Consider the following 23,191-nt stretch of genomic DNA (forward strand, 5'->3'; position numbering starts at 1 on the left):
AAAATATAGTTATTCTTAAGTAAAATTGTTGATTTTTTGTGGGAAATTAATCATTTAGATTAATCGCTAAAATCGCTAAATCGAAATAAAAATAGTCGTTAGTGTACATTTACACATTTTAGGTAATATAATCAGACTACTTTTTGATTACTTTTGACCTACCTTGTTTATCACATTGATTTAAATAGAATAATCTTTAAAATGTAGCATAATCTAATTACAAGTACTTAATTTTTGGAATCTGATTACTGTAATCCAGATTACATGTAATCAGTTACTTCACAGAACTGGTCAAAACATCTATTGTTCAATCGTAATTTGTGTGAAAAGGAATAAAAGTTGTTATGCTACTGCAACTAGTGTTCATTTCAGTCAGTAAATGCAGTGAATTTTGTATTGGTATGTTGGAGTTTTGCAAAAATGTAGCTAAAGTCACAGTTTTTCAGTGAGTCTAGGTTGTATTCATCAGTGGGGTGTCTATTACCGCAGTACCGAGTGTTTTGCTCCTGCTGGCATCAGGCACATGAAATAACTTAGCAGAGGGTCTCTCTCATCCCACCCAACACAAGTCTGTCAGAATGCTTTATTCTTAAAATGTGGTGGGAGAGATGGGCAAGCAGCCAGTTTAGAGCGTTTCAGAGTTTGCCATAAGGAGGTCATGAGCCAATATATTTCAAACGGAATGAATACATTGAAGATATCACACTGCGCTGCGAAATTCATTTTGTTGAGGTTCTCAATAGCAGCAGTACGTTCACACTGTCAGTATCAATCAGCCGAGATAGAATGTCTAAAAAACAGAACAAATGTGTTTATAGTTCTAAGAAAACCTGGCTGGCGGGATCCTAGTCTAGTCGAAGCGCAGCACGGCTTCGGTTTTTCACGGCTCAGCACTAAGATTTTATACAAAAATAAATGTTTGCCAAACAATTCATTCAGATATCTTCATCTATATGACTTATTTCAGCTAGTTTCTCTCTCATCAACGTCTCTTCAGCCGTATGCATATTATCTCTCTGTAAACAGCATCAGGTCTCTATAGTGGAACATTGCATTCTCAGCAGTCTGCCGGCTTCCCCATTGTGATTCAGAGTCAGTATATTGTTCAATGAAATTAAATGAGCTTGCTGGTGTCTGCCTCTCTCGCTCAATCTCCTCAGCATGCTGAAGTGTCCTTTTTCTCTTTCACCTCTTACTTCCCTTCCATTTAGTTTTCTTGCCCGTAAACAGCATGTAGGGATCATTCTAAGAGAGTCAGTATCATGATTGAGTTTGCTGGACTTCATGAATGATGGCAGTGCTGCATGTTCTGGGTTTTTGATATGCATGGATTTATCTTGTGATGAGAAGTAGCTGTAGCGCCCTGGGGCCTGGAGCTCACTGACTTCAGTGCTACTTTAGATGTTTTTGCATATTGATCATGAATAATAATGAAGAGCAGTGTAGTCGACTCCAGTCAGTGGGTTAGTTCTGTTATTACTGGACAACCTGTGAAACATCTCCAATTAATTGATTTTATTTATTTTTTTTAAGTTTATTTTTTCTTTATTTTTCAGAAATACTGCACATTTAAATTTTTTCTCCTAAATAAATTCTGGTAAATAACATTTCTGGTAAATACTCCTTTAAAAAGTGTTTTTTTGATTATAATTTTATTATTAGTAGACTAGAACACGTGGACATGTTGTCATTCTTACACTAAAATACTGAACTTTGATTTCAGGGATTTGGACTACGAGATGGATTGCTTCTTGCACTCTATGTTGCACTTTACTTTTGCTTTAAAAAAAGTATTACATAGAAATGTGGGTTTCATTTGGTTTAATAAAATATAGTTTAATAAAATATTCTTAAGTAAAATTGTTGATTTTTTGTGGGAAATTAATCATTTAGATTAATCGCTAAATTAGTCGACAGATTAATCGAAATAAAAATAGTCGTTAGTGGCAGCCCTACCATTTTGATCATCTGATCATTGGCTGTTTTTAAGCATTTGGCCAAGGTGCAGATAATTGCTTTAATCGGCCGATACCAATTATTGGCCCGCTTCCCTAATAATAAATGCAGGACAGAGGTCTAACCTCTACCGCTATCCTGCTCAGCAATAATATATCACCTTAAAATAGCCTTATTATGATTGGCTGAGAACTCGTCTGGATGTTTCCGAACCTATAAAAAAAAAAGGAAAAAAATGATGCAAAATACAGCAATTTGAAAATCTACATGTTAGTCGTGGATGTAGAGCTGCACGATTAATCGTTAAAAGATTGCGATCTCGATATAAACACCCACGTGATCTTATTTCTAAATGACAACGAATCGTCTGTGTCTATTAAACCTTTGACGAAGTCATATCGGAACATTCAAATATGTGTTCGCACTGTCGCTGACACAAAGAGAGAGCAGTTATCATGTTCAGGTATGAAACAGATTTTCAACCACAGTGTTATTTCTGTGTTAATCATTCATATTATCACAGAAGCACTGGGATAAAAGTTTATAGTTCGGGTATGAACACTGATGTCTATGGTAGCGATCAAAATGGAGCAAATCATCTTTTGAAAGTAATTTTAGTTACAAATTAGCATTTTAAATAAGGTTTGTTGATTACAATGTTGATTACATTGTTTTGCCACTAGGTGGCAACAAGTGACTTAAAAAATGTATTGTCATTGAATCATTTATTCAAGATTCATTAAAAAATGTGGATTCATTCAGTAATGGATGTATTTGTTAAGTATTAAGTATTTGTTAATTATTTAAAATAATTCAAATTAATTAAACATTTTTTAATAGAATGAGGCAATTAATGTTTTGTCACAGCCTCTAGTAAATTACGCTATTTTGCTTAGTTCAGAATCGTGGGAGAATCACAATTTTATATTTGAAACAAAAAAAAAATCATGATTCTCAATTTATCCAGAATCGTGCAGCTCTACATGGATATTAATTTAACTATTTTGTTTTTTTATAAGATACCTGGAAAGCATAGGGAGTCGAGGTGCTTCTGGTCCGAAAGCACTTGGGTTGTTCAGGCTGGTCCAGGAGATTCTCTACAGAGGCTGACTTCCCTGCTGTAGAGGACTCCTCTCTCCAGCTGGACTGCCTTGAGTGCTTAGCAGTGATGAACTGGGTGTATTTAACAGAGCTTGACACGGAGTCAAGAATCTGACCTGCGGAGAGAGGCCTGTGGAGCTTCTTGGAGTCTGAAATGCCAGAATTATGTCTGGAGCTCTCTGCAGTTGAACTCCTGCTGCTGGGTACTTGTGGAACTGGGTGCTGGGGTTCAGCTATCTTTTGACCAGTTTTGCGTTCCATGTATGCTACTAAGACTTTATGCTGAAGGTGCTTCAGAGTTGATTTTGAGAAGTTGGAGGCAGACAGAGCACGTCCCCGTGTTTCGAACATCTTCCGTCTAGCAGCCACTAGACCGTGATCACCCTCTGAGAGAAGACCTTCCGCTTCATTGCCAAGAGAGTGGCAGGTCATATGAGCAGGTTCATCTGCCAGCTGGTGTAGCTTCTCAGGCTCGGAGTGAGAGAGTTTCTTCTGATCTGCTGTCAAACGCTTCCTACTCCCTACCCGAGGCACCTGTGGTTGAGCAATATTCTGTGGCTTCTCTGGTTCTTTTTCAATGGCCTTCTCAATCTCTTGACCAAGGTCCTTTCTGTACTCTTTGTCTTTTTCTTGAGGATTGTGTAGTTGTGGCATGGGAGGTGTCTCCAAGTTGGGCAGTTTGTCTTGAAATGGAGGACCGGAAGGTTCGGCAAAAAGTTTTTTGTCTGTCTGCTGCTTGATCATGTGGGGCCGAGAAAGCTGCAAATCTCTCCTTTTAAATGAAGTCTCCCTCAAAACCTTGGATTGGGCATCTTTCAGTTTCTCCTTATAATACTTCTTGTAGGAGTCATCTAACGTACCGCATGGGTAGAAGAATTCCTTCGGTTGTTTTTCCTTAGACATTTCACTCTGCCGATATTCACTGCTGGGAGGGGTTTGCTCATCATTTCCAGCTTTCTCTTTATCTTTGGCACAGTCTGGATTCTTGACCTCTATACCACAGTCATTATTGTTTTTGAACTTGTCTGTATATGATGCTCTGTTTGCTCCTGTGAGGTGATATAAAAGTGGGGTAATCTCCTTGCTGATCTTGTCACTTGGAATATCCAGTTGGGGCCGCCTCGAAACTCTGGTCATCTGTTCCTCTTTCTTGGGATGACTGGTATGGTCTTCCTTAATTAGAGCAGGGGTCATTAGTGTACCAACTGAATTGTCCTCTGGACCACAATAGAAGATAGGGTGGCTGGTGGAGTGATGCCTGCCAGTTTCTCTACTCATGACCCTTTGGTCCTCTACACCTTCAGAGGTCTGCCCTGACTTGAAAGGGGAATTAACTGCCTTCTCATTAGGATGCTCTACAACTTCATTCTGAATGCTGAATTTGTGTTCCTCTTGGTAAAACAGTTTACCACTCGGACCATCAGGACAACTCTGCCTTCTACGCTGAACTTTATAAGACCACTCACTGGAGGTTTCCGCACCTTCACCAACACCTTGCACGACACTGGGCTCAGATGACTTGAAGACTCCAGTAACAAAATAAAACTGCCCTTTGTGCTGAATACTCCCACTGATCATGTTCTGCGGCATATGGCAGGAACTGACAAAGCACTGGTGCTCAGAAACGGGTCCACCATAAGCTGAATGCGATCTCTTCCTTTGGGTTTCGGATTGGCTGCTCCAAGACTGCTGAGAGGGCTCTGGTTGACAGGTTTGCAGGGGTGATCTATTTAAAATTCCTGTAGGCTTTGGTGGATCAAGCATCTTGTCCTCCGGGTCTTGCTTGAGGTGATCGTTAAGCTGTGAAAATGTGCAACCATAACCAGGCTCAGCCCGGACACCACAGACCTCTGAATTACTTGTCTGCTGCGAAGTAGAAAGGTCAGCAAGCTGTCCTTCTGGACTCTGACGTGCCCTTGAGTTTTCAAGATTCCTGGTTGTTACTAAACTGCTCAGACGGGCAGGAGGTGGTGGTGGTGGTAATGGATGCGTATGAACTGGTGGATCTTCAATGTCAGAGAAGCCACCGCTGCTCCAGTGATGCTCTTGTGCAACGGTTTCCATGGATCGGTAAAGGTGGTCCATGCTCTTGGAATCCGAATCAAGAAAGGTTGGGCTGTATTTACCCTTCACGTATTTCAGCTCGGTGTAGTGCAAGTTTTGCGACTGGAGCTCATCCAGTAGAAAAGGAGAAGGGTAATCAGGGACTGTGGAACCACCAGAGAATGAGCTATAGGCTGAGTCCCCTTTGCTGTGGTGATGGGTATACTGATCAATACTACTACTGGATTTGGCCGGGGAGAGTCGACTAACCGGAAGACTCAGAGGGTGTAGGTCAAGGTTACTCATCCTCTCAAAGTGGAAATGATAGGAATCCATTTGGACTATGAAGTGGAATTATGAACACAGGTGAAATATTTCCTCACTATAGTTACAAAACAGAAGCCACAGGAATCTGGCATTACCTGGGAGAAACAAACATATAAACAATTGTGAAATTGCCATTTTGAAAAAAAAAAAAATCCTATTTACCACAATACACATCACAATACAGTTGTTTTGCATTAACAAAATTACTAGTTTTACATTGATTGGTGTTAATGATTAAGTTGCTAATGACATGAGTTGTGCCCCAAATGACTCAAGTACACTGTAAGTATAGTATGCTTTTTGTACTCTACCATCTAGTGTATGAATTTTAGAAGGTTATTCTGTCATCTAGCATCATCTGATAGCCCGCCCCCTTTCGCAACATAACACCGTGTCTTAACCAGATGCAACACGACAAGATTCCAACAACAAGCAATTTGTCTGTCCACACCGAACACGATACGGCTACACGACAAAAATCCAATTTCACAGCCAATCAGAAGCATGGGTGGACGCACTCTTTCTGGAAGCGCACTGCACTCCCAACAAAATGGATAAGTTTATAATCTAATTCATAAATATTAAAACCTTTTTAACATTATTATAAGTACATACTGAGTGACTGATACCATCTTTGTTATGGAATACACTTGCTGGTTCGCAATGCGTTCACAGTTTTCACATGTTTGCTTTAATTTATTTTCAAGATCTGAGGTAATCTATCTATTGTTGCTTTCAGTATGGCTATAAAGGTCATGCAAAATGATATTCAGACTCACATTAGACACTTTTAACATTGAATAAAGCACATAAGTACCTGAGATTATCATTGTCACAGTTTGCATGTTATTGCTCCAGCTGCGACGTTGCAGAAAATAGAAACCGTTTCTAAAATAGAATCCGCTGTCGCTTGTCACGGCTGGTTAGGGCAAAAAGTCAGGTTAACATGGAAAAGACACCTTTTATCGCGTGGTGCAGCGTCACGGCACGTCTGGTTAGGACACAGTGTAAGGAAAGCTGTGACAGTTGAGTGTATGAAGTGTTCAACATTGCACACTTTAAATAATTGCATCATCTGGGTATCTGATCTAATGCACTTTTCTTTTTGGGATTTCAGTGTGAACGCACCTTACTCTATTCACACTACTATACCACAAAATGGCATAAAACAGTGCATAAGTAAACCATTTGAGGCACACATATGATCTCTGTAAATTAAGATATGTGTGTGAATTACAACTTCCTCCCCTGAAAGAATGTGTTTGAATTCCATTCAAGTGTAGTGCTTGGTACAATGCAGTACTCTAAAAGTCCCCTAAAATAATTACGAAGCAATCTGATTTCAGCCTTCATGTGAAAAATTCTTTTAATTCCAAGCTCTTTCTTTGAGTCCTATTTACCAGCTCACTGTCAGGATGACTTAACCTAATAAGTTATTTAAAGGAAGCGTGAAGCTTGTAAGGAGGAACATTTGCTTTTTTTCCCCCTACATTAGCATTTTCCTAATGAGGAAACTGATGAATCTGGTTGGTAAAGTGTATAACAAGGTGTAGAATGTAAAAAATGCATATTTTTAGACATACTATAGACAAGTCCCATGAAAGGAGCATGTAATTAGATAGTACGAAACTTTAGTTTTTTTTAAGAAGAAAGATATAAAATAATGAACAGCGGCACGATTGATCAATGATGACATCTTTAATGAGAGTCCTGATGAAAAGGTGCTTGGATGGGGGACTGATTGAAAATGTCTGGAATGCAATTTTAACCGGGCTGAAACATTTTGGCAGTAATCATGTGAGAACTCTTAGATGGATTATGTACTTTGAATTTCTCTAATGAATGCCAGCCTTATAAAAGATTCCACCTTAAATTTATATTTGTAAGTCTTGGATCCATATAACCTGTAAGCATCACTTTTATATACTATAACATATCTGATTATGTTAATTTTGAACCTTGGAGATCCTTCTATCACCAGACAACATTCATAGCAAGCAATTTTTCAAATCAGTATTAAACTTTAAGAATGCTCCCAGATTAAGCAACTAAATTCTATGGTAATCAATCAATGGAAGAACAAACACTGCTTTTTTGATTGACAATGAGAACATTATGCCCTAATTACATATTGCAGTACATAAACATGGGTGTTTTGTGCAGGAAATGCTACATAATATTCTGGGCATGAGTACAGAGAAACATTCGAGTGGAAGGAAGGGCAACGCAAACTAGTGACAATATGCACAAGAGCTAGAGAAAACAACAGAGGGACAAACTTTTTTGATCACCATCCTGTATAAATTTATAAAGCTTGCTAGGCTGCCTCAGAAAACTCAAGAGTTCAAGAGAGAGAGAAAAAAAGTAGTCTTAAAGTCTTTAAACTTCTCTGCAGGCATATCCTGGAAAACATTCTCCTCTGGAGTTCACTTTGATTGGCTGTTTGGTCAGCGCAGCAAATCTCTCCTCAGACAAACGCCGGCAGGATGGGCCTCCTGCGTGTGACGTCCACCCTGCGAGCGCACAATGGGTGCAGCAGAGGGAATATTTCACCGCTGATAATGGTGTCTGAGGAGTGAAAAAAGGCCTTGCATTCCCGGCCAGCTTCAGAATAAAGAGGGCCCCGGTGCCATTTATTCCCAGAGTCCTCTGCACGGATGGAGCTGCCAAGCAGGACCCTCCCCTCGAGTACTGTAAAGGCTTCATCATCCAGCCCATTATTCCATTCAAAATCATTTGAGCTGGTAGAACAAGAAGAACTTATGTAGAGCTGTTATCGTAGGAAATGTAACTGTTCCCATACACTGTAAAAAAAAAATCTGTGACATTTACGGTAAAATACCGGCAGCTGTGGTTGCTAGAATTTCACCGTAAAAAATATGGTAGCAATACTTTAGGTTTTACAGACTTAACTTAAATTCACAATAAAATACCGTATTTCATTAACTGATGTAATGTTAATAAACCAACATATTGAAGTACTAATATCTGTTTTGAACCATTGTAATGCACTGATAACCACCAAAAACAGGTGGTGATGAGAAAGTCACATGATGAACCAACGCTCATCACAAACAGCTTTTCTACGAGCTGAGGAGGGCAATACTTATATATATATATATAGAAGGTGCACAGTGTCATTCACACTAACACTAAACTCCATCATGGTGACACACATGATACTAAAATCACATTAAATGTAATTACATTTATTCACCGTATATAGTATGGAAACTTACTGTTAACCAGTTAACAGGTTTTTACTGTAGCATTTTTACAGTCTTTTACTGTTAAAATCAAAATCATTTTTTACAGTGTAGGAAAGAAAAATCACCATGATTATTCCCAGACAACAACGAGATTAAAAGGAAGACTTTTTTTTTGTTTGTAATTTTACATGTCTCCTCTCAACAGTATGGAAGCCTCTTTCCGCCACTGAATAAAAAATAGAAAGCTAATTGTGACTTTTTATCTTGCAATTCTGACTTTTTTTTCTCAGAATCGTGTGATACAAACTGGCAGTTGTGACTTATATAAAGTCAGAATTGTGAGATATAAAGTCGCAATTCTGAGAACTAGACTTAACTTGCAATTGTGACTTTACATCTCACAATTATGAGAAAAGAATTTAGAATTTCCTCACAATTGTGAGGAAAAAAAGTCCACAATTCTGACTTTGTAACTGGCAATTGAGAGTTTATATCTCGTAATTCTGAGAAAAAAAAAGTCAGAATTGCAAGATAAAAAGTCACAATGTCCATACGACAGTGTCTCAAGATCAGCAATCAAAAGTCAGACATTCCAATATGAAATTAAACGTAAGATTCTATTCAGCCTACTCATTATCTTAAGAAAATCTGTCCAACAAGTACTACTTGCTCAACTAACTAGCCGAGAAGATCAAACAGTTAAACTACCTAACACCTCTGTACATCACGTTCATGCCTAATGTCTTTTCTTCATTGTGAGGAATCCCCCGCAGGTGCAGGACTCTGCTGTAATTGCTTCTGCCGCTCCCACCTGACAGTTGAACTTCTGAATTCACAAAAGCCTCTGACAAACAAAGGTGCGCTATTCTTAACCTTACTCAGACTCGAAGTATCTAAGTGTCATCCATCTGTCACCTGCTCTCATAATCGGGTGTTAAGATCTCTTAACAAACGAGATCATTGTCAACACGTGCGATTAATGAAGAAAAAGCCAATTATTTCATAATTACATTTATAAATGTAAAATACTGGTGAAGTAAAACAAAACATTAATAAACACTATAAATATTTATTTCAGATTGCGTCACTCCACAACAAATCCTTTAAATGTAATGGTTCAGAACAGAACAGGAATGAAAACTATAAGTATAAAAAAAAAAACATAAATTACTGTGGTAGTCGTAAAAAAAAAAAAAAAAATTTTTTTTTACTGACAGTTGAACTTCTGAATTCACAAAAGCCTCTGACAAACAAAGGTGCGCTATTCTTAACCTTACTCAGACTCGAAGTATCTAAGTGTCATCCATCTGTCACCTGCTCTCATAATCGGGTGTTAAGATCTCTTAACAAACGAGATCATTGTCAACACGTGCGATTAATGAAGAAAAAGCCAATTATTTCATAATTACATTTATAAATGTAAAATACTGGTGAAGTAAAACAAAACATTAATAAACACTATAAATATTTATTTCAGATTGCGTCACTCCACAACAAATCCTTTAAATGTAATGGTTCAGAACAGAACAGGAATGAAAACTATAAGTATAAAAAAAAAAACATAAATTACTGTGGTAGTCGTAAAAAAAAAAAAAAACATTTATTTTAAGCGGGAAGCATTTTTTTTTTTTTAAGTGAAACTACCACCAGTGTGTGAGAAATGCATACTTCTCTCATTCGGCACCAATACAAATGAGTACGCTTTGCGTATATTTTGCTTGATGTTAATTGCATTATACAGTATAAGTCACTTTGGAATGCATGTTTGAAAAAAAAAAAAAGTTCCCTCCAGCTTATTCAACACAAATAATGTTAAAATCAAGCGCACACATTCCACCTGCAGAATGCCTGCAAATATCCTTCTCTGGTGACACAAAATGCAATACATTCACAATGTGCAATTAGCAATTTCTGCTAAGAATGAAAATGCAGTCATGTGGCCGTATTTCCTGGTTTCTGCCCATATAAATGCTTTCAACTCATTAACAATCAGTTAATACTTGTCTACATTAAATGTTAAATTCATTCATTTAGTCCATGATCTGTGGATGCTGAAGGTACTATTACTGATTATAAAATGTTCAATCGACACAGTTGGGGTCCTCAGCTAGCACGTCTCAATATTTAAAGATTTTGAAAGAAAAAAATCCACTCGTTTCCCTTCATCTGAATATACCGTGTCACTGTTTATTAAGTGTCCCAGGTAACAGAATTTGACACATTTAAGTAAAATTAACTTTTAATTAACTATTCAAACACACAGATCCTCCATAGAATCAGAAATACACAAAAGATTGTCGGAAGGCAATTCATTATTTTAAGGTGGGACTTAGTGAAGGGACAATTTAAAAAAATTATAAATCCGACTTGTTCCTTTCTAAGGTTGAAATCCATGGAATTTAGGATAAAATGTGATTGTATCCAAATCCTGAAAGTCACTACTCTCGAAGAAACAATGAAGTCAAGCAAACAGAGCCAAGTATAAAGACACACACACACAAAACAAAGTTAATAAGACGGACACAATAATTATTCAGTAAAAACTTTACAATAACATTAAACAGCATTAACTAACAATATATTTTCGACAGCATTTATTAATCTTTGTTACTGTAATAAAAATACAATCGTTCATTGTTTATGCTAGTTCACAGTGCATTAACTAACAGATAACTAATGCTTGATTTAAAAAATGTTTTAGCATGCAAATGTTGGAATTAACAGTTTTAGGTATTGTGACAATATGTAGAGTAGCATTAGGCCTTTTAAATGTTGCATCATTTTATAGTTTTTAAAGTGATGCCACTGGCACATTTTAGAAGAACACAATATTATTTGAAATATTACCACATCTCCAGAAAAACAGTTTTTTACAGATGCAAATGAAAACCACGAAAGGGCAAGTAAGAACTAAACTTTAACCAGGGAAATGTTCGTGCCAAATTATGACACATTCTTAACACTGCCTCTCTTAGGTAACAGGACAAGGTGAAAGAACAAGTGTAACACAAGACAGTAAACGGACATGTAGAAGCGTCGGTGAGGAAATGGCCCACTTTGAGATTTGACATTCTTTATGTTGCCCTTCCTGAAGTCTATGTAGTGGCCGTCCTTTATAGCAAGAACACAACAGAATAAAAAGTAGTGGGAAATTACTAGTACCAGTATCCTTATTGTCAGCCATGATAAGGATACTGTGAGGAATAATGGTGGACCCTGAGACTGTTCTCTCATTACCTAAAAACTCACTATTAGAAGCCATGAGAATACAAGAAGTGGAGCAGGTAGATGAAGGGACGGTCCTTAGGGAAAGGCACAAAAGGCGTCAGGATGAGAAAAGGGCGATGAACATTGACGCAATCTTTTCTCGAGGCGTTCCAGTGATCTAACTCACTGTACAATTCAATGACGTCACAAAGTGTCTTTCTTTCCTGTCACTGATAGTTGCTCTAGAAAGAACAATACAGATGTGATTATAGTCATTCACATCCTTTCATAAAGATGTTTCCTTGTATTCCTATAACTGGTATACAAAATACTTTGAGTCATGCCTGAAAATCATTTATTTGGCACCCAAAATGTTACTGTAGCTCATGGGTTTATTTTCTGTATTCTATATTGACTTGCAATGCTACATTTTAATGAACTAAATAACTTGGCAGAGAAATCATTTTTTCTGATCATTATTAATAATAATAATTTATTGAGCACTGGCGTGTTTTATCATAGTGAGATTGTCAAGAGTTTTATCATTTAATAGGGATGTAACGATTCCCTCAGCTCACGATGTGATACGACACTGATTTCACGATAAGAGTTTCTCACAATTTTTTACACAATGAGATTTAAGACAAATTATAAATCAAAAGGAGTCCTTTTACTATTTCCCAGACAAAATGCTGCACATTTCTTAGTGAAATTGAAATATGACAAATAACGAAACTAAACAGAAATGTTAAAACAAATCCCAAATCAAATAAATAAATACAAATAAAAGATATACAAACTAAGGCTTTGTCTGTGCTCTCTCCACTTAAAATTAGAGGCATCCACTGGATTTTACTCCAAACAAAGATGCTGCATGCATGCAACATGAGCAGTTTCTGATTTAAATTAGATTGCATAATTTCAACCAGAAAGGTCTGACTTTAGCTTTGTGAAACTATACTACATAAAATAGATCTGAATGAAACCAAAACAGCAGACGGACTGAATGAGATGCAGATTCACTCTCTGACAGCAGGTGGCGCTAATGGAACAAAGCAGTGCTGCGCTTATAAACACTACTTTAATATTCATTATACAGAGACAAGATGAAAAGAAAACCATCTAAACTTTTTTGAAGACAGTCAGTTCCCCTCAGAGACACATTCATATAAACTCCCACCGCCAACTGTATCACGATTCGTTTAACATCTCAACCAACTTCAATCACCACATATATTTTATTGATTTTCAGCCACCGCATCGTTACATCCCTATAATTTAAGCAATAAAGCTGTGAGTCTGTACACTACAGTTAAGGAGGTTTTAAGAACACCATTTACCCGTAAAAAAATCACAATCACATGGCTGCATAAATATGGACGCCGACTGACTGCGTGATGGAGCCTGTGAGAATGCAGTTATATGCCATAAATTCAAGATATGAGGGCAAAAATGCCCCTGTGTGGGTTTGTGTCTTATATTTACATCATATGATATAGTTTAGCAATATCACACGTGCAATAGTTTTGTCTTTTCCAGATATCTGCACAATTGTAAATGTGATACTAATTTCACAGTTCAATAAATAACGTTAATAGGGTTTTAGAGACAATTTTGTCCGCACCGTCTGTTTTGCTCAATTTTGCAAACGAAAATAGATCCAAACGAAGGCACAGCAGAACTTTTTCCAATACTGGACGAATCTGCATTTTTTAATGAATCGAATGAGCCAATGATTCAGTGAACCATTCATAAAGACTTAAAAGCAATACACTTGCTTCGTATCTGAATGAATCGGTTGAATGAATGACTAAACGAATCACTCATTAAGACCTACTGGTGCTTTTAGTTTCATATTTAGAGTATAATTTCATTTTTTAAAAATCATATATTTCAAAATTCATTCAAAAACATCAATACCCATTTATTATCATTATTTCTGCAATGCTGAATCAAAATGAATGATGAATGATAAAACTTAGGCTGGCAAATCAATGGCTATTTTCGAAAGTTGGCACAAATTCTGCTTACATCAGGACAATCCCGCAACCCGACAGATGCATGCTTGTGCATTGTCAGTTCTCGTGTAACCTAATGACAACTAGCTAACAGCACTCTTATGGAGTCCTTATCAGTGGTAAAGTGATTGCATGGGATGGGGATGTGCAAGATAAACTTACACATGCAACGCAAGCATACGGTATTATGTCACATTGACTCAGGTTGCTAACATTCATGACACGACTTTCTCTGATGATTCAACTTCAGTAGCTAATGTGTTACTGACAGGACCTGTGCTGACTGGGACTCGTCACACAACGTGACAGGTGAATTGCACTCGCTCGATTACACAGAAATGTTTGTTTACAGCCCATAAGGACAAAGTTTAGTTTTTATCCTCCCTTACATAACATGTAAGCCTCACAAAGGAACTCAACGAAAACACTCTACAAGAAAATACTGCAAGTCACCGAATGGCAATGCCAAATGTTTTTCAAAACCCCTAGGCCTGTTAATCATTTCAAGACAAAAAACTGCCAGGTGCACTTTTCTCCTTTTGCAACTCAGTTGGAAAATAAGCTGGAAAACATAAGTAATCCTACACGGGGAGTGGAAAATGGAAATTGCTGAAATTCTCACATTACAGTCTCTGAGAGGCCATGCCAGGTAGAGGTGCTATCAGGTGACACTTGCCTGTCAATCAAACTCAGCACAGTAACAAACAATTCAGCTCACTACTAACTAACTATACTATTATAGAGATGACCCACAACATAGAACAGAATATGTCTACAATACGGAGATCAGGTCCATTCAGACACCAGGTAACTTTATAGTCAGATTCTTCTTTTTCTGGTTTGAAGGCTTTCGATTATTAGGTTAATTAATTATATCAGCCCAAAAACACGTAAACAAAAATCATTTATATTTCTCAACAACGTCACCAGCCTGACGTCCACATGCATTCTTAAAAGAGCATGAACTTCAAGAGGATGAACCTTACAAAATCAACCAAGAAATGTCAGGTCATAGTTTACCTCAAAATCAAAAAAACAGAAATAAACTACATTTTTGCATCAGGGTTATAATAGTTAACTAAAATTGAAACTAAAATGATAACCATTAAAAAAAATCATTACTTAAAAAAAAAAAAAAAAAAAAAAAAACTTTTGTTATTTCGGCTAATTACAGGATAATAAAGGCAACATTTCTCATTTTAATTTAGCTTAACTTGATGTACTAAAATAACTAAAACTGAAATAGAAATGAATAAAAAGTATGTAGACACATTAAAAAACAAAAAACTACTAAAAGAAACAAAATTACTAAAATTTTACCTAAAATTGAAATGAAAACAGAATATATAAAAATAAAAACCATTCAAAATATGAATAAAAACTAATAGTATCTCAATGAAACTAAAATAATAGTTTGGCATTAAAAAAGTGAAGCCTATTTTAGGACCTTTAAGATTGATTGATTGATTGATTTATTGCATTACGACATTTTCATGACATTAACGTAATAAAAAATAATGCCATATTTTTTTCAATTTTCAAAACTTTTTAAATTACAGTTGGAAGTAAATATAATATTATTTGTTGAGCTAAATTTTATCTATGCTGAAATATATAGGACACTTTTTTTGTAATGAGAATTACTTTTGCAAAAAACTTAATGGTCCCTCAATGGGTTTCATTTTAATGAAACAAATTAAAATTCCTTTATTCTTCTTTGATGTTGGGGTGAAATATAGTTTGGACATTGTGCATTTTCTCTTTACTGTTGGCAAGCCTTTATTAGTCAGATGAAGAAATAACCTTAATGTCTGACTGTTCAAACATTCCTTTCTGGATTCCTGTTCACTGACCTTGAGATCGCAGACAATCATGCAACTAAGCAAAGGTGAAGTCATAAGTCTGTGAAGTCTATGGCAACTCGACGAGACCAAGACAACCAATAGCACACGCTAACATTTGCCTTTGTTCCTCTCAAATCTGACTTGCAAATAAAAACAGTTTGATCAGCTGAAGAGATCAGGTATGGTACATGTCCTCTGACTGGTTTGCAAAAACACGGAATAATTTAATTAATTCATGTAATAATAAAGATTAAATTACTTAAATTTGAGGTTATGACTCCATGTTTTCAGCTACTAGACAGTATTTACATAAAAATCTGTATAATTTCACACACACTATTGTGGGATCTGTAGTGGTTTCTGTTCAGACCGTAAAGCAAAAAAAAAAAAAAAACTGGAAGGGAAGTAACAGAACTAAAATGCTAAAAGAAGAAATTGGGGAAATCAGAAGAATGTTTTGGAAGTGAAGGAATTAAAAGGAACTGTTGGAGATATATATATATATATATACCATATTAAAATCACAACACTGGATTTTTGTTGATGTCCTTAGAAAAATTACAATATTATTAACACACAGTACAAGTGTGTTTTTTTCACGAGGGACAAAAATCTGCACCCGTTCTGCTGAAAGACTCAAGAAGATCTCAGCAGCAAAGATGCACTTACTTGAAACTACAGCTAATGGAAAATTCAGCAAGCTAACTGTTCATCCTTCCCACTGTGTAAGATGCTTGAAGCTCAACACAAAGGCCTTCAAGGTAAAAATAAGGTAATATAAGATAATAACTGCTATTAAAATCCTAATATGGAAGGAATGTGACAAATGGGTTTAGTCGCTGCACTTTTGCTAATTACAGCAGATGACAAAGAGCAGCCATTACAGTAAAGAAAGAGAGTGAGAGAGTCGTGTTGGAATAAAACACAGCTACACTGCCACGGTTTAGTGCTTGTATGCTTTGCTACCTGGCATTAATTCAGAAAAAGATAAAAACGTGGAAAGCAGAGAGGTGGAAGAGGCATGCGGTGTTGCTGCTCTCTTCTCTGTTAAATCAGACATCTTGGTGTTTGAAATATGCCTGAAATGCACTGTAATTATGGGATAAATGCCAAGCCTACCACATATCAGCATTCGGAATACCTCTTTTATGAGCTAAAATGACACTGGTTTTAAGCAAGACACATCAGCGACATGATGCAACAAAGTGGAGAAAACTCCTAGAAACCAAACCAGCGACCTTGAACCGATTGAATGGCCATCAGTGTGAACGCAGCTTCAGATATTCAGTGCAGTGTGGTTGATAAATTGCAATAATGTGAAATGTTGAACTTACTATTTGTTAGATTCACCCCCAACTGAAATTCAAGTTTATGCATGCCAAGCCAGAGTTTGTTTTACTGCCATTAAAGTGGTGCGACTTTTGCTGGACAAACAGAGTGGCATTTTCAGTAGATGGGTGCATTATAATGTCAGACGTCTCATTGTCCTGCAGTAGGCTTTTCATGCTTGATCACTCAGAGACGCTGAAGCAATCAGTCACATTCTCCAGGAGCTCCTCTGAAGTTGAGCTGTTTGGATCACGCTGCTTTCTCTTTATGAGTTACACTAGTTCATGTAGACAGCTCTCTCATTTAATGAATTACAAGTGGGTCACATGATCATGAGCGCTAGAAGAACGAAGGGACATGAAAAGCTGAGATATTTAAGGGTGTTAAGCACTAGGCAAACACTACTTTTGCCGCCTTTTCACTTCATACGACAAACACATTGCCAAGCTTTTCTCTGAACATGGAAAAAGGTTCAGTACCATGTTTTCATTATTTTTTTTTCTTCACATTTTAATCACCTGACTGAAGTGAAAGTGGACTGTGGAAATAAAATAATGACAAATGTAAAAAAAAAAAAAAAAGCATGTTGAATTGCACTAATTGAAAAAAAATGCACGTATTATTATAGGTTTTATTTTTAAACAGTATTTTGGAAGTGAACTCTGGAAGGTGAATATGGATTACTGAAATTTTTATTATTTTTTTTTTAAACAATGAAAATGTGTGTGAAATGTTTTTAATTGAAATATTCACAGCTTAAATATATAACCATGTTGAATTCCAGTCCCTAAAAATGCAAGCCCTAAATGCATTAAAATGCAAGCACTGTTAATGCAATGCATTTTTTTTCAGTTAGTGCAATTCAACATGCTTTTTTGTTTCAGATACATTTGTCATTATTTTACTTCCATAACTCTGTTCGTATACGTGCACAGAATAAGTGGCAAGTCCCTCACTGAACACTACTAGAAAAGAATTGAGGGAGCTTTTGCCTAAAAGGATTTTATTCCACAGGATAATTTCACAATTTTAATAAGAATTTATAATAAATAAATAAATATAATCAATAAATATTTTTATTAAACATTCTTTCATTTATTTTACAGTGAGATTGCATTACAAATAGTAATAGATCTCTGTCTTAGTTAGAAATAACACTAATAATATTATTTTTAGTATATAATCTCCCCTCAGAGTTATCAGGCCTGAAGAATCTCAGTTTCAGTTGATAAGAAAATATTTGGACTTTCATCAAAAGTAAATTAAGTTAAATACTGACCAAATGTTCATCATTTACACACCCATATGTTGTGCTGGTAGTCACTGACTTCCATAATATGGAAAAAAAATAAATAAATACAATGAAAAGTCAATGGCTACCAGCAACTGTTTGGTTACGAACATTCCTCAAAATAACTTCTTTTGTGTTTAGCTGAAAAAAAGAAACTCATACAGGTTTGGAACTGTAACAATGTGGCTGCTATCCAACACACTCGACGGTGAAGACGCTGGAGTATTCTAAAATACGATCACTAAATAAACGCCAAACACACTGCGCGTTAACAACGACCTACAGATACAAACAAAAACACAGGGCTGTGTGTACATACACATAAGGGACTAAATGAAAACACGGGTGATATTCATTGGTAATACAGAAAAAAATAAGCACATAATCAGAAACAAAGAAAACCTAAACGAAACAAGAGAGGAGAAACCAGTGTTGCCAATTTGGGGATTTTGTCGTCAAATTTAGCTACTTTCTCATTGTAGTTGCGACTTTTTTTTATTTTTTGCTACAAGGAGCTATTTTAGCTATATTTAAATAAAACTAGCGATTTTTTGGAGATTTTTTATTTTTTACTTGGCCACACCCTGCCGTAGGCCCGTGACCTCTCACGTTTGCTCTCAATCATGACAATGAGTCTGCGCAGAACACACCAGTACACCACGCCTGCCATGATGCACACCACAATTTCATTATAAGCATCAATCAAGATGGCGGAGAAAAACATATTGTTTTTAACCACGGACACAAAAGTTATACCACAATTCATGCACAGTCATGTCAACCAGATACTGAGAGAGACACAGTGCATCATCGTGTCATGTGTGCTGGGATGCAGTATTTTGCACTTACTTTGTAGTAATAGAGCGTGTTGACTGAAATAAGTTTGTATGAATAAAGTTTTTGTTTTTGGAGAATCATAATATCTCTTATCTGTTGTATTTGAGCAGGACAGGGATGCACTTTGGTGACACATAAAACAAATTCCTAACATTATGTGTCTTTTGTGTCTTTCCATCATTTCCATCATGTTTGATGTGCTTGCAGATCACACGCATTTCCTAATTTCACTTCAGAATTTGTTGTTATACTTAATCTTTATTGTAAAATGTAATTTATTTCTGTGATCAAAGCTGAATTTTCAGCATCATTACTCCAGTCTTCAGTGTCACATGATCTCACCTTAGCAACACCCTAGCAACTGCATAGCAACAGACTAAAATGGACTAAAAACCGCACTCATCCCTTTAGCAACCACTTAGCAACCGCTCAAAACAAGACAGTCACTATTCAGAACAATTCGGCAACTGAATACCAAAGTGTTAAAAAAAACCCACTCAAAACACCTTAGCAACCACCTAGCAACGTCCTAGTAAATATCCAGAAAACCCTAGCAACTCCATGGCAACCGACTAAAAATGGTATTATATTTACTAAACTTTACCTTTACCAAATTTACTTTGTTTTCATATTTGGCGACTTTTTGTGAAAAATTGAGACTTTTGAGGGTGGTTTGGCAACACTGGGAGAAACCGGGACAACTGGAAACAGAACAGAGTATCAACATAAAAGTCAACAGAACGGAACATAATCCAAACAGCAACGACATGAGGATGAGTAAATGATGACAAAATGTTTAGCATTCGGTTTTTTTAGGTCATTTTGGAGCATGATCGGCATATTTCCCCATTCATTTACATTAAAAGACTGGCTGACAAATTCTCCTTTTGTACTCCACACTCATAGAAAATCTAAATGAGGAATGAAGTTTCATTTTTGAATGAACTGTTCGTTTAACTCAAAAGATGACAAGACTAGGCAGCAGTCTAACCAGGTACATCTGGCAATCCTACTAACCGTTTGACAATATTTATTACAACACAAGCTCAGGTAACTTTGCGTCGGATCAGTTTACCTTCATGCCTGACTAACATCTGCCCATAATGGCATTTTTAATGCATGTAACTGACCCATATGGCACATTCCATGTGAGTGTGTCAGCATTTGAAAAAACATGAATTTAAGCTTTTGAAACTCGCATTGACAATCAAACAGAAAGTTTCTAAATTATTATTATTTTTTTAACTCAGAACATCAATGTCAAAAGCTGCAGTTTTATAGATAAACAAGTTTGTGACAGTGAGCCTGGATAAACCAGTTTGCATTAAGGATGTACTGAACGTTAAAGTAACCCCCAAACAATAAATGGATTGTCTCCATGCAAAAGGACATTGCTGAATGTTACATAGCGAGCAAATGATTACTGTAATCCTTCCTGACCTCCTCAATAGACATTCCTTGAGTTATACAAATGATATTTCATGCATAAATGCACCTGTAGCAGGTGTTTTTAATGACAATGCAAGCATGGGAAGCGTCTTTGTTGTTGCTAAAGAACAGTAAAACTGGCTCGTGCGTTCTCTGACAAGAGCGAGACGAGGATGCATTGTGTTGCAGGTTTTTCAGCAGGTGCAGTTGCGTTTGTGTTTAGATGCTTCTTGCATGCCATGCTATTCCTAAATCAAGCGAAGCCTGCTACAGAGAACACGGGGAGGCGGTTTTCAACGCAAGACTGATAGAGTTTCAGCAACTGGACAAAACGCCAGAGTCTGGTTTCCACCGAACAATGCAGAGCAAAGCTGTCACATTTTCAGCCCTCTAAAGTCATCTTGCACATAAGGCGCACTGAATAATTCAACTAAAGTGGACTGTGACCCACAGAATGCAACGTAGGCTATCTATTATGAACAGACCCTTTGCCAAAATACATTGCAATCCTCTGATCTCTCTTTCTATCCATTTATTACACATCCCTGCTGAAAAAAGGTTTAAATTAGTCTTGAGCTGGTCAAGCTGTTTTTTTTATAGAGTATGTGAGAGGGGAAAGTAGTGATTACCTCTTTCCCTGGTGGGACAAAGTCCCCGAAAATAATGCACTTCTGTACAAAAACCTCTTGTGTAATAGTGTTACACTAAGCCCGTATTAAAAGTACATGCATTTGAATGAACATCTTATCAAAATAAGTAAATCCATTCCACATATTTGCACTCTATACGGACACATCATTTGATCCAGCTGCTGCTGTGAGCTGTTGACCGAAACTATCGTGTTTACAAAACGATCCCAGCACTTTGAACACACTCCACCTGGAGCTGCTTACCTGCACGGCTCGAGCGCGCTTCATCACACCGCCGTCCACGGAGCGTTCTAAAGCAGAACTCCGAGTGACTTGAGGCAAAGTGAAGCGACTGCCTCCTCTGTGCGAGAGCCAATCAGCGGGCGGGGGCGGGGCCACAAAAGGGGCGGGGCAAGTTCAGGAGAAAGTTATTGAGCTGTCCAACAATGGCCGTCATATTTGTTTATGTAAATGTTAATGCTGCCTACCTGTAAACATGTAATATCCTCCTGAGAACCAGAAAAAAATAGTTTTTTTTTTTTTACGTCATTACATTGGTCGGAATATAAGAAACAAATGGAGAAAAAAGCATTCATTTTTTATTCATATTTTATTCTGTGTCATTTATAGAGGACGCCAGGACTAAGTATTACAAAAAGAATAAACAGACATGAAAAGGCATGTATAGGCAAAAACAATGTTTTATTTTTTCATTCACCACTCAGTTTTTATGTTTCAGGCTGTTTTTAGCCAAACTTTGTACAAAGATGATTCTCAACTATGTTATGAAAGATATAACAGAATGATTTGATATGCTACTGTACTTTACTGTACAGTAATGCTACACTCTAAAAAATGCTGGGTTGTTTCAACTCAACTTTGGGTCAAATATGGACTAACCCAACCGTTGGGTTAAATGTTTACATTAAATTTTTAACCCAAAAGTTGGGTTAGTCCATATTTGACCCAAAGTTGGGTTGAAACAACCCAGCATTTTTTAGAGTGTATGCATGACCCAGCTATGCGAGATCCGAATACCAAGCGGATTATTGTGATCATAATTATATTATTAGAGCTCAAGTTCTCGCAATGAATGTACATTTTATGACTTTGTCATTTTATTTGTGGTAACACTTTTCATGCTTTCATTAACCCAAAGTTTAATTAGAATTCAGTGTTGGGGGTAACACATTACAAGTCATGCGAGTTGCATAATCAGATGATTTTTCAAGTAACTAGTAAAGTAACACATTACTTTAAAATTTACAACAAAATATTTGAGTTACTTTATCCCATTTATTTACCGACACGTCTCCTGTCCCGTGAATCGGGAGTAAGTGCAGTGGAAGAGGCACTTGCTTTAGGCTGAGGTTTATTAATTTCACCTTTGGATTGAAAAAGCCTTTATAGTTGTCAAAAATATAACTTTTGGGGTTTTGTTATTAAAATGCATACAAGCAAGCCCAGCCCAGGTGACAAAAAGTAACGTAATGCATTACTTTCCATAAAAAGTAACTGACACAATTAGTTACTTTTTATGGCGTAATGCCATATTGTAATGCATCACTTTTAAAAGTAACTTTCCCCAACACTGGTAGAATTGACAATTAGTTCCAGCACTGCTTTAAACCTCCTATGATTTCAGACTGCATAGAATACTGCCTATTTCGAAACCTCCATTTGTCACATAACAGAATCATTAAAGCGAGCTGTAAAAAGGGGATTAAAATGCTGAAGCACCGGACCGTTCGGACACTTGTTGGTGCATTTCTTTCACCATCAGTGCATCAAAATTCATAGTGTGTTCCTGAAGCTAAATTAAGGTTCACATCCATGCTCAAAAACACTTTAAAAGAAAGAAAAGAAATCCAAACCACAGACAAAACTCTTTAATCATATAGATTTTATTCTCAATACAGCAAAATACAAAGATGATTCTCAACAGACTCAGAAAATCCATTAGTAATACTCA

General features: G+C 36.7%; 1 protein-coding gene across 3 annotated transcripts in view; it reads right to left on the minus strand.

Annotated features, from left to right (window-relative positions):
• shroom1 (shroom family member 1) overlaps positions 1–21,539 on the minus strand; it is a 32,132-nt gene extending 10,593 nt beyond the window's left edge. For all 3 annotated transcript variants that reach the window (XM_016492169.1, XM_016492170.1, XM_016492171.1), the window contains exons 1-3: positions 21,484–21,539; positions 2,980–5,522; positions 2,117–2,169 (exon numbers count right to left, since the gene is read on the minus strand). In XM_016492169.1, coding sequence (XP_016347655.1) covers positions 2,117–2,169; positions 2,980–5,436 — 2,510 coding nt within the window. In that variant the 5' untranslated portion in view covers positions 5,437–5,522; positions 21,484–21,539. The remainder of the gene's footprint in view (positions 1–2,116; positions 2,170–2,979; positions 5,523–21,483) is intronic.
• Positions 21,540–23,191: the final 1,652 nt, after the last annotated feature.

This window comes from Sinocyclocheilus anshuiensis, unplaced genomic scaffold (genome assembly GCF_001515605.1).
Source record: "Sinocyclocheilus anshuiensis isolate Anshui unplaced genomic scaffold, SAMN03320099.WGS_v1.1 scaffold658, whole genome shotgun sequence".
Classification (NCBI taxonomy): Eukaryota; Metazoa; Chordata; class Actinopteri; order Cypriniformes; family Cyprinidae; genus Sinocyclocheilus; species Sinocyclocheilus anshuiensis.